This window comes from Salminus brasiliensis, chromosome 1, assembly GCF_030463535.1.
Source record: "Salminus brasiliensis chromosome 1, fSalBra1.hap2, whole genome shotgun sequence".
Taxonomy (NCBI): domain Eukaryota; kingdom Metazoa; phylum Chordata; class Actinopteri; order Characiformes; family Bryconidae; genus Salminus; species Salminus brasiliensis.
This window is the reverse complement of record NC_132878.1, coordinates 53,329,595-53,342,263: the sequence shown is the minus strand read 5'-3', so window position 1 is coordinate 53,342,263 and position 12,669 is coordinate 53,329,595. Positions and strand designations below refer to the sequence as shown.

Sequence of the window (12,669 nt, the reverse complement as noted above, 5' to 3'; positions counted from 1 at the left end):
ATGATGCCCTGATCATGGCTTACATGGGTGAGATTTTCCTCTGTTACCTCAGTTTGTTCCTTAATGCCTTCCCAGAGATAGTGACCAGTGCAGCCCATCTGATTAAAGCCCTCTCACATGCAGTAACAGGCTAAATGGCCCGACAGAGACACTTATGTTCTCCGAAATGTAGCACTTGTATGGTTTGACCAGTGGCACTTCAACCTGCTCATGTGACCTGGGGCGCTAGTGAAAATCCATTACACCATAAAGCAATGTGACACAGCTTGGAAGTTTCCTTTCGAATGATGTGGGACACCAGATAACATGCGGCATCCGACACACTGCCAACAACATTCAGCTTCAACTGGCTGCTGTCTCTGAGCACCACCCTACGTCTCTACTACTGCATTATATTAATCCCAAAAGCTGACCACAGAACCTGTAGCATGTGTACTGAATGGTTTTCAGGGTCTGATCAATTTAGGATCCAAGACAAACAATTTTTGATTACTGATGATCTATGAATCTCTACTCTTCAAGACAAAAAAATTGCATGTACACTGGTAACGAATAATTAGTTTGATTAATTCTACACAAAGCAAGTCGGCAAGTTCAAATCAGAGCCTGTAGGTTACACACTAGTGAAATCCAGCCCAGCACTTTTAACAAATGTGTTTTCATCACTGATTTTACCTACTAAGATATCACCCTGTCAAGATTATAGAACTCAGTTAACTTATTTAACTCAATCAAGTTAAAATGGATTTAGGGTAGATCTTTCTACTTTGTTAAGAGGTTAGTCAACTGCAGTTTACAGCCTTTAAACGCAAGGGGCATCAATAAACTGGCAGCAGACTAGCACCCCTAGTGGTCTGAGTTGGCCAAGCAATCATGGGAGCTAAGAATTTAGCCATTTAAAAGCAAATGGCTTTAGGACAGCTCTACACATATATTTCAGTTAGCAAGACTACTCAGTTTAGCCAGATTATACAATGTAAATAAATAGCACAGAGTATACAATCTCACAACACAAGCAAACATTTTCATTTCTGGTCTTTTGAGATTATTATTGAGATCACTCTTTGATACTTCATATTAATGTATTTTAGGTCTTGTTTTTAATGACATCTTGAACTATGTAATTTCAAGGTTAAGTAGCATATGTTATTTTTTATTTTGCTATAACTATGATAGCATTTTTGTTTTTACTGTTTTTCAGCTTGTGGTCATACGAGTGATTTCCAACCCCAAAGCAGTTGTTTGAACAGAATGGCAAAAGTTGAAATGAAATCAGTCCAGGTTGCAGAAATTAGTGTTGTGTTGTAGTCAACTCTTCAATACTGTGTCAAACAAGCCATAACTAATGGTTTTATACTGCCTGAAACTAATTAATTCATATTGATACTATATAGTTATAAAACAGGCCCTAAATGTAATGGACATGATCATCAGAAAGAAACTGCTCCCCTTAAGTAGATGTGACTCTACATGTTGTGGTTCAAGCTTCATTGAGTAGCAATTACTTAGATGAATTCATGTTTGCACTGTTTTACTATTGTGATCTTGGGATAATAACATCATAATCACATACACATGCTGCGTTCTTGAGCCAAGAAGCATTTGGGACTTCAACAGTAACTGACTGAGACGCAAACTTCATTAATTGCTCTTTTCCACATCTTCTTAGTCAGCACTGTAGTGGGTTCCGGAGCCTATCCAGAAAAACACCGGGCTCAAGGCAGGAATTACCCCAGCACTGGGTGCCAGTCCATCACAGGATAGCACACACACCTAATCACACACACATTCACAATTAGGGAGGGATTTGGCATAGGCAATTCACCTGTGTTTTTGGGAGGTGGGAGGAAGCTGAGAAGTGTGTCAATCACTGTTTTGGAATTGAATGATTTTTTTTTTCCCACAGTGGCGGCTAAAGTGTTTATTCTGTAGCCATAACTAGAATATGCTGTAATATATTAATTGAACATAATATTTTTATATTGTCACTGTCATGCAGCAACAGATTCCAGGTTCAAATAATGTAAAAATCAAAAGTGAAAAACAGCAAAAATGGCAATACAAGTTTTTGGTGGACAGTGACGATATGTTCATATAATATAAACAAAACACAGAGCTGGTGATCAGGGAGTCTTTTTTCATGTAACCGGTCACCAATTGCTGAATTAGGGTCTGATTTAGAAATCTTTAAAACGTTTTAAAGTTTATTGCCTTGTCCTCATTTATACTGCTTTTCTGACTCGTTACCGGGTTTTATGATCAGGAAGGAAACACGTGTGCAACTGCTATCAGTTATAAAACCGTAGGATTGCTTTTATTTGGCTCCAGTAAAATCGCTTTACGCGAGGATCATAGTCCTATCAGTAGACATTATCAGTACTTAACATGGATTTAATCATCAACCCAATCGACTCCCATCGACTAAAAAGCAAAAACAGGCGCTTCTGACACCTCGTCGTAATGAGGTGCGGATCAGGAGTCAGGTATGCCAAGAACGTTGGAAAGAAAGGTGTCGTGGCCCCGCCCACTTCAGCCAGACTCCGGATCGGCGCTTAATAACACATGACTGCTCGGAGTGAAAACAGCGCTGGCCCTTTAAGACCAGCCCGCACTAGAAGAACTAGCCTCGCACCAGCGCCGACTCCTCAGCGGCATTAGCGAGCGAGACGCTACCGAGTGGACAGAGACCTGCACACACACACACACACATATATATATATATATATATATCACTATATATATACACACACACACACACACACCAGCACAGCCCCACACACGCGAAATAGATGGACTTATAACTATGGAATACCACTGGGTACTGCTGTCTTTCTTGTTGCAGTGTATCTTCCGACCAGGTAAGTCACAGAGAGAGAGAGAGAGAGAGAGGGTGAGCGAGCCGCTGAGCTCCTTAAAAAACTTCCCGAGTGTGAGAGGAGGATGGTGGAGCTGCACTTGACTCCTGTTCTCCTCATCGTTGCTCTGAACTCAACGCATTTCTCACTGGAAGCCACCATGGCAAAACTTCAGCTGCTCTGAGGGCTGATATAGCATAGGTTAGTTTAGTCGATCTTCGTGTTAGTGATTAGCAGCGCATTACCGCAGGTTGGTCTGCATTAGCTGTGCATTGGCCCCTATTAGACACGCTTCAGCCTCCTGGACGAGTCTTCTCTGCACTCGTTAATGGTTTTGCTGTTTTTCTCACAGTAACAGGTTCAGTTTGTGCATGAGAGATAGCTAGAGAGACAGAGCGCGCGGGCGCGCGCGCGCGCGTGCGTGCGTGTGTGTGTGTGTGTGTGCGTGTGCGCGCGCGGGCGCTAACGGTTACTCTCGGCTAGTTCGTTTAGCTATGAAGAAATTAACCGTCGTCGTCGTCGTCAACTCAGAAACTCGGTGGCTAGCTGGCTAGCTGCTAACTCAACAACTTGTTGCTCAAGAAGTTTCGTCGACGGTCTTTCCTCTGAGCTCTGGGCCATTTTTGGGCGCCTCAGAGAGAGAAACTGGATCTGAGCTCAGAGCCGCTGCTGAGGACAGTAACGGATAGGCTCCAGAGCCGCTCTCAATAATTAATCACACACGGGGGGAATAAACAGGCGTCGAAAAAACACACACACACACAAAAAAACAAACGGCACCCCCCACCCCCCCCATCACCTCCTCCACCCCCCCATTTAGACATCGGCTCCTGATGTGATGAGTTTGAAGGAGGGGTTGATTGTGGGGTCTGTCGGAGGCTGTCAGGTAGCGAGAGCAGGTGATAAGCTAAGAGCGAACCCAGCCGTTGGAGACGGTAACGACTCCAGGCAGTGGAGAGGGAAACGCTCCCGGTTCATTATTAACTCGGTCGGAGTGAAGCTGGTGTATCTCGACACGCATGGACACGCCTGGGGCTCGGATTCGCCTCCTGCAATGTGTGCCTTTGTGGTCGCGGGCAGGAGGCGGTCAATACTTCTCCCGATAACCGGGGCTTTTTTTCTTTTTGTGGTGCGAACAGGTAGGCTACCTTTGCATAACAGCAGCGGCCGTTTCAGTTTGGAGCAACAAGTGGGGTGTATTTTTAGCGCCCATATCAGATGGCCCCTCACTAAAGTCCTTATGGGCACACAGACCACAACAGACATGAAGCTAATAAGCTGCGCTGCATCTGTTAGATGGCAGCAGCGTTACCAGGAACCCTGAGTGTGTGTGTGTGTGTGTGTGTGTGTGTGTGGGCGCGCGCGCGCATATGGCTATGTATTTAGTACTTTTGGGGACCACGATGATGCTCCAGGGTTGTGCCTATACTTGGGTTAGGTTAGAGAAAGAAAGTGCGGCGGTTATCTTCAGCAGTGTAGAGAAGTTGAAGGCGGCGCCCCACAAGGATAGGAATACAAAACCGTGCGCGAGTGTTATGACGCTCCACGTTCCCCACAGCGAGCTCGCGGTGCAGCGGCTACAGTGAAACGGCGCGGTGGAGAAACACACGCTGATTGAGTTCCTTTAAAAAGCGAGTAATGGCCATTTCACAGCCATTAAAGGAGTCTGGCATTAAAATCAAACACATTGTTCATCGAGGTGGAAGAGACGTCTCCTGAGTAACGTCTGTTTTTATGAAGCCTCCATTGTCTGTGTAATTAACGGTAATTACTACATTACTGCCATGTGCAAGAATGTTGGCTGTGCAGGTATTAATTGTAGCTGATGTTGATGTCTGTACTGGTAATAATAGAATCAGTGGGTTATTTAGCTAAGGATATATATATATATATATATATATATATATATATAGAGAGAGAGAGAGAGAGAGAGAGAGAGAGAGATGTATATATATATTTAGTATATACATGCCTATGGGGAGCAGTGGATGCCACAGGTGATCTGTTCTCTACTTTCCTGCTTTAAATATTAAAGAGAGGGAATGAGTATCTCTATATGGGGGGTTAAGTGGGTGTTCATGTGTCAGTTGCCTTATCTTCTGCAGTAAAGGAATTTCAGGATTTTTTTTTTTACACCTATGCTACAGAGGTAGGACACCAGAGAACCTTCTCAATAAGCTGATGATTTGAATCCAGGGCTGTTTCTGTCCAAGTAAATAAATTAGCTATATGCAGGGGCAAACTGACTAAATCAATAAATAAGTAAATATTAAGACCAAGTCGTCATAAATGCTTAATAAATCTATCTGTCCATAACATAACAAAAAATCATCAAAAAAAAAAACTTTCCTCAGAGGCCCTAACCGACTGATCATAGGAAGAACTGGCTCTGGTTGAATCAGGTGTGTTGGCAGAAGGTAATACGCTGAAATGTGCAGGGCAGGGCTACTCTCTGAGCATGGCAGAGAAACACAGGTTTAGAGCGCTGTAGTTCTGCATCATGAGGGTTTGAAGCCAGTATCTTTCATCGCTGCCAGATCAAAGCTAGATACCTGACCAATCTGCATCTCTGCAGCAAGAACATCAGCCTTCGCTGTCTGAAAAGACGGCACACTTTTTTGTCATGTTATCTTGTTTTTTTTCCCCCCTCGGGCAACTGTATATCTTGTTCAAACATGTTTTTGCTGCCAAAAGTCAAAGGGGCATTATTATGAAAGAAGAACATGAACTCACACTAAAATACGTCTGCACCTGTGTGTGTGCGTGTGTCTATTTGTGTGTGTTTCGTACTCTCTACAGTTCCGTATGATTGCCTGAAGTCTTTTTGAGAAAAGCAGACAAGCAAGCTCTCTGAGAAAGAAATATCACCTCTCGGGTTTGTTGCTCGTGCTTGTGTCTGTTTCTCTACTTTTCTCTTGCTCTCTCTTTCGCTGTCTTTCTCTAGGGATTTCTAGAAGGTCTTCTCACTACTCTCGCTCTTCAGGCATTCTGTTCTGAGCAGGAGGAATCATTTGTGATGGTATTTTGGATAACAACTCCACCTATATTTGTTTGTTTTTTTGTTTACCAGAATGCTTTTAGACAATGTACATGCAAGTGATGAACACTAGGAAGCTGAGGAGAGCTTGTGTGTGAATATTTGCATGAATTTACATGAAAAAAAAACATTAACAGGTACATGGATCTTAGGCTTTTTTTGCCATCATCATTACCATAATCATCAGGTCAATTTAACCCTATATATTTTTATATATATATCACTGTATGTTCTACATCTATCTTAGCTCTGGGCACATTTTAGCTTAGAAAGACAGCAGAAGCAGCATGTGGTCTATAATGGAACTGTTAAATGGTGCAGGTACCATAGTTGTGGTGCTTTTCCCAGCTTCAGGGGGCTTTAGTCTCCATTGTTTACTGAAAACCATTACAGGGCCATATATCCATTTAAGACAACAGTGGCCTACAGGAACCAGTCAGACCTCACAATAGAACATTTACTGTAAACCAGGAACCTGTTAACCAGAGTAAACACACCAGCAGCAGGTAATCCCAGTGTATGCACACACTGAACATAGCTTTTAAACTGGGTATGTTCAATATGAGGACAGGACAGGAGTGTTGCTTTTTTATTTCCATTTTTCACAGTTTCATAGGAATAAAAGGATAAAGGCCTGAAGCAAAACCTTAGGGCACTCTGCATGGTCAGTACTTGCGAACACAGTATCACAGTAAGGCAGCTTGGAAATGCTTTTTGTAGCAGCTAAGAGTCTTTCAGTTCTTGTTTGGTGGACTGTCACCTATCTTGCCTTGCAAAAGGCTTCTAGTACTTGGGATTTTTGGGCCATCGTGAACGCACTGCTCTTTTTAAGTGTATCCACAGATTGTCAATGATGTTTAGGCTGGAGAGCTGTGAGAGCCACAGCAGAACGTTCTGCGTATGCTTCTGTTGTGGATTTTGAGGTGTGTTCAGAATGCTAATCCTGCTGTTATTTTCAGCTTTTGTACATACAATATGATGTTTGCTTCCAGAATTGACAGGTATTTAAATGAATATTCTCTCTTTCTTTCCCTCTACCGGTAAAATGTTTTCCCTTCCACTGGCTGCAACACAAGCATGAGCAATCCACCCCATATGTAACAGTTGGAGACAGTAACAGTATGCTTTTCATTAAATTCTGCCCTCTCTCCAAACATACCTTAGCTCATTGTTCCTGTAAAAACTTCTGACAGTTTGTGGTGACGGTGCAGAATGTTTTTTCCTGATGGCTCTTTCATGAAAGCCGCATCTCCCAGTCAAACATGGCTTTTAATTTGCTTTTATAGCACATGGTCTTTTTCTAATTATGATTAGGAAGCCATAGCCCTAACAAGCTAAGCGATGCCTGAAACCTTGGTAAAAAGTTATTAAGTTCAAATCTCTTGTGGTGACCAAACTTTTGTATAGTGCTCATTTCCCTTTTTTTGTCTAAATTTGTAGAAAAAGTTCTAGTCACACTCTTAAAAATAAAGGTGCTGCAAAGGGTTCTTAAAGCAACACCATAGAATATAAAGAAATATTTTTGTAAAAGACATGTTTGTGTGAAGAACATTTAGAAGGTTTTAAGTAGTAAAAGTTTTTTTTTTAAGTTCTTTTAAACAGTGTAACCTGAAAAGAACCTTTTGTAACACTTTTATTTGCACTTAAGATCACTACTAGCAGTAGAAGGGGTACTCAAATTTTGCATGCTTCCACATTTATTTACTATTGAAATTGGGAATTACGCCGCCTTAATTATAAATGATAAATGTTATCAAATCAATATAATTTTTTAATTTATTTTAATTTTATCACCTGATCCAGTCGGATCTAAATGTCTGTTCATTGCAGATAAGCAAATATCTTTGATATGATTACAATGGCTTTGTTCATCCCAACTTTAAACACTAATATAGCTTATTATAGGAACAGATACTGTAGCCATTGGCTGACAGTATTAAAAAACTCTCCCAAATTCATTTTGAGGAAGTTGCCTGACTGAATGTAATTTACGATGGTTACTTTCTGCCCACTAGTTGTTCTCCTTCTTCGTTTACTACTGATTCTGAACATACTCCATGCTGGGAGCTGCCTGGAACCTGCATTTGGATTTCCATGAAAATCACCTATTTGACTGGTTTCTTTAGATGTACTACTACAATATCTTTGAGAAAATGTGCAGTGTTAAGTGTTTCTGCACAGTATATTACTGTGAGAGCAATGGTTGCAACAAAACCCTTTGTTTGTTTTTGTATCACAAAAAAAAAAAAAAACATTTTTACCATACACTGGGATATGCTTCCTCATCCCTCTGTGCAAACATTCATATCCGTGATAGCACACTTTCAGTTGCTCTTTTTTTCTTTCCTTGTTTATGGGCCTCTGAGTTCAACCTTCTAGCCAAACACAAATGTGTATCAGGATAGTGAAATTATATTTGAACATGCAAGAAGTGAGTTCACAAACTCATATTACATTAGTGCTTAATAAAAAGTGTTCTTATATTCACACTGTCATTAAGCGGAAAGAAATGAACGCTATTGTGTGGTGATCAGTTAAGAAATGATATGGGAGAATTGTTAGATTAGAAACACTGCAGGGAATTCTTGGGGAAAAACCAAACCAATATGCAAATGTGTCTGTGTTCCTCCACTCAGTTTGCTTGGGTGTGTCTGTCGGTTGTGAACTTTCATGATCTAATGCTCTGAACATGTCTGTTTTGAGGTGACATATGGCCTTACCTTTGACATTGCTAGGATGTGGCAAATGTTGCAGAGAAGCTGTGCTGTGCTCAGTGGGCACTCATGCCATTTTTGATGTCTTTCTGTTTTCTGTATATATCAACTGCAGCTTTATTGAGTATTCTAGTTAGGGGTACACTAATACAGTGATGCGACATGATGTAGAGTAGGTGATGATTTGTCTACATGCATCACTTTTGGAAAATTCTTATGAATTATTATCGTTCTGTGGCCAAAATAAAAGTATTGGGCTGTTTTTATATGTAAAATACCCAAAAAAACAGATTAAAAAAACAATTTTTGATGAAATCTGGTATTCCATGATGCATTTAGGCATTTCCTTAAGAATCATATCTGTAATCGAAGCTACTCCCCTATTGTGAATCTTTATTCATTAATTATGTTAATAAATCAATTAACCAGATTTGATTTTGTGTGGTCGGCATGATGGTCTTTTTGAGTGTATTGTTTTCTCTGCTGTCCACATTATGCCCACAGGAGAAGTCAGGAGTAGCACTTCCCGTGATGGGTTTTAATCTGTTGTCCAATTTCTGACTGTTTTTCACCAGGCAGTACCAGGCTCACAATTTCCCCGGACGAACCCGAGCTCACTGTGCCCTTAAACCACAAACTTGTCCTGCACTGCCAAAGTGACGGGCCAGTGCGGTGGCAACGAGATGACCGCCCAGGACGCACCCTGAGAGAAGAGCAGAGACGAGGAAACATGTCAGTCATCAATGTGGTCAAAGCGAAGCCGATCCACATGGGTAGATATGTGTGCCTGGAGGAGCGTTCAGGAGAGAGGAGCTCCATCTACGTCTATGTTAAAGGTAATTGGACCTCAAAAGTGTCTTAAGAGGGATAGATTTGCATGTTTGTATGTATGTGTAAGAGAGTAAGAAAGAAAGAGAGAGTGAGAGAGTCTATATAACAAAATGTGTTTAGTCAGGCCTGATCTGATGCTTATGTGTGTATGTCTGAAATTGTGCATGTGTGTCTGTGGGCATATGCGTACTGCTGTGTGTCTGCCTGTGCTTTATATGTCTACACTGTTAAATAATAAGGGCCTCAGCATGTGTATTGCCCAGCTGCGTAGACCAAAGAGCTAAAAACGAACCCCAGGGTCATATGCACATATGCATACCAATGGCCACTCGCTGAGATAATGCAGAAATGAGCTACACAGTTATAACTGCGTATAAATCTTCTAGCCCTGTGCTGCGGTTCGGATCCTGCCAAAGTATTTGGGTAAAGAATCCCACCTACCTTTTTTTGCCTATTTGTTTTTTTAACGTTAGTCATAGCTCCACTCAGGAGTCCAATCTCCTAGACCCTTAAGTAGACCCCATAAATAGACTTTGCTCAGCAGACAATAGAAAATGTAACAACTTCAACAACAACAAAACATACTGAAAGCAAATTAAGGAACCTAACAAGCTGTGTCCATGCCACCACATATAGCTGCTGTATTGCTGTGTGTTGTGTTTGAGGGTATTGGCTCTCAGTCTTTTGGTCTGCTTTACTCCGTCCACTTTCTCTTTCTCTCTGTCTCTTTTCTTTCTTTCTTTTTTTCTTTCTTTCTTTCTTTCTTTCTTTTTTTCTTTCTTTCTTTCTTTCTTTCTTTCTTTCTTTCTTTCTTTCTTTCTTTCTTTCTCTCTTTCTTTCTTTCTTTCTTTCTCTCTTTCTCATGCACTGTCATGTCTTAATCTAAGCCCCTCGGTTGTGTTTCATTGGTTCTTGATTTAGCCTTCCTCTCAGCAGATCCTGACAACGCCTTCAGGAGGGCCATCATAACGGACATCATGGCGGGAGCGGGCGACGCCGCTATTATACCCTGCTTGGCCACAGACCCCAGCATGACTGACCTGCGACTGGAGACATGCAATAGTCATCCTCTGCCTTCAGGGATGAGATACATTGCCAGCACTGAGACAGGCGTCTCAGTGAGCAATGCACAGCCTGCCTACGAGGGATGCTATGTCTGTGTAGGATCCCTTTATGGAAAGGCAGTCAGATCTGTGGAATATCAACTCAGCGTGCGACTGGGTGAGGGAGATGTTGTTCCCTCTTTCTGGATCTCTTTTACTTAAAAAAATGTAAATAAGTACAGCGATCATCTATTCCAGCTCTGAAGGGCCTTAGTAGAGCACAGTTTGGTGATTGTCCCTGCTCAAAGTCATACAATCTAATTAAGCAGGTGGCTAGTAAGATCACTGGTCTAAATATACCTTGCCCTCAAAAAAAACTAGTAGTTATTACACACATAGGTTAGCCTTAATTAACTACAACATCGTAGTCCAGGTAAACTATTAGACCAGTTATCCTATCATTACACACACAACCTTATGTAGTGCCCTTAAAAAATCACTACAGTTTGTCATTAGTTTGAACGAGAAGCTTGTCCAACCTCACAGCTGCTGCTACAAAGAAACATATTTGTGGGCATGGCTTGGGTAGGTCAACTACTGGGTTTATTTAGTGTTTTAGAGCAGAGAAATCACCTTTCAGTGTTGACCCCTGGCTCTTCAGCACTGGAATTCATGATTGCTGGCCATAATATTTGTGGACCTGTGCCCTTGAGATGGTTCTCTTTCTTGACGGTAATCTTTTGTTTTGTGCTGGTTGTGTATCAGTTCCAGACAAGAGACCACATATTGCCCTGCGTGAGCCAAGCAGAGTAATTCTGACCCAGGGCCAGAAGCTGAGCCTCACCTGCAACACCTCCAACGTCAACAGTGACATAAGAGTCAGTTGGATTCCCCCCACTGGAGTGGTAAGAACAGTTACATTCGCTCAAAAATACCAGTAGCATTCATATAGACACACCAGGCCCTCTCAGATTGACCCATTTGCATTTGTCTACAGAATTATGGAGTTGAAGACATGGAAGAACTCAGTAACCACTTTATTTACTCTTGCTTTGTAGCAATGTGTGGTTAAAAGAGCTTAACATATTTCAACCTTCTTGTGGGCTGATATGTAAACACAGAGAAATTAGACTGGAATCTCATCCTAGGGGGTGAATCTTTGTATAGTGCAATATGGTGACTTGACTTGAACAATTTACCATGAAAAGGGAGCTTTAAAAGACCAAATGTCCTTTGTATGTCAGTCCACAAAAGTCTAAGCATAGTTCACCAGATTCACATATTTACATCTGCAAATGTAGAATCAAATCTCATATGAATCATTTTGTTTTTTTTGTTTATAAAATCCACATTGATTCAGCAACAATTATATGTCAACCTTTTTCTAGACAGCTGTAATGTAGTCCAGCTGGGACACACATAGTGCTGGGCAATATGACATATGATATGAATCAGTATGACAATTAATTGTTATTTACATTAACATTTTACCTCGATTGCGATGAATGAACAATTACATAAGCTGTTCGATTTGCACAGTTGACTTGGTTCTCCTTAATGTTGCTTCCATGTCTCAGACTGGACTGGGCAGTTTGGACTGATATGTTTTTAAGGGGACAGTACCTCAACACACACAGGGTGGAAAGTACAGAATGTAAAAAAAAGGATAAACAGAATTTAATTCAATTCAATTGAAATAATCAACATGAGCAAGATTGCATTATTTAGAGGATCTGAATTCCGGCTCGATTAATTTTTTAACGAATTGCCCAGCCCAGAGGCGGACACAGACATGTTCACTGACTGTGAGACATGTGTCTCCTTTGTATCTCTGCAGGTTGCATCTGTGCAGCAGTCCTCCAGTCTTTTGACTGAGCCCATCTCACATGTGCGCACTGCCACCCTTCAAGTGTCAGCCGTGACGATGCAGGACTCCGGCAGCTACCGCTGTGAAGCCTGGAATGAAAGAGGGATCAGCACAGAGACTGCCTGGGTGGATGTCCTCAGTAAGGCTTTTTTTTTTGTGGCTTGAACTTTATCTTAATTTTCTTGACAGTAAGATTGACATAACAGTAATGTCTTTAGTGTATTTGGGGAAATTCCTGTAACTTTAATGTATATGAGGTTAACCCTTAGAACTTGAAAGCAATTGGTTTGTTTTTGCTCCACTGTTTCAGTGTAATAAGGTG

General features: G+C 41.4%; 1 protein-coding gene across 5 annotated transcripts in view; it reads left to right on the top strand.

The window, feature by feature from the left end:
- Window positions 1-2,672: 2,672 nt before the first annotated feature.
- Window positions 2,673-12,669, top strand: part of kita (KIT proto-oncogene, receptor tyrosine kinase a) — a 28,827-nt gene continuing 18,830 nt past the window's right edge. For 2 of the 5 annotated variants that reach the window (XM_072682655.1, XM_072682659.1), the window contains exons 1-5: window positions 3,765-3,994; window positions 9,182-9,442; window positions 10,359-10,658; window positions 11,246-11,385; window positions 12,318-12,486. In XM_072682655.1, the coding sequence (XP_072538756.1) occupies window positions 3,910-3,994; window positions 9,182-9,442; window positions 10,359-10,658; window positions 11,246-11,385; window positions 12,318-12,486 (955 nt within the window). In that variant the 5' untranslated portion in view covers window positions 3,765-3,909. Of the gene's footprint in view, window positions 2,859-3,764; window positions 3,995-9,181; window positions 9,443-10,358; window positions 10,659-11,245; window positions 11,386-12,317; window positions 12,487-12,669 lie in introns of those variants that run through there. The other 3 variants (XM_072682658.1, XM_072682657.1, XM_072682656.1) reach the window with 3 other exon arrangements.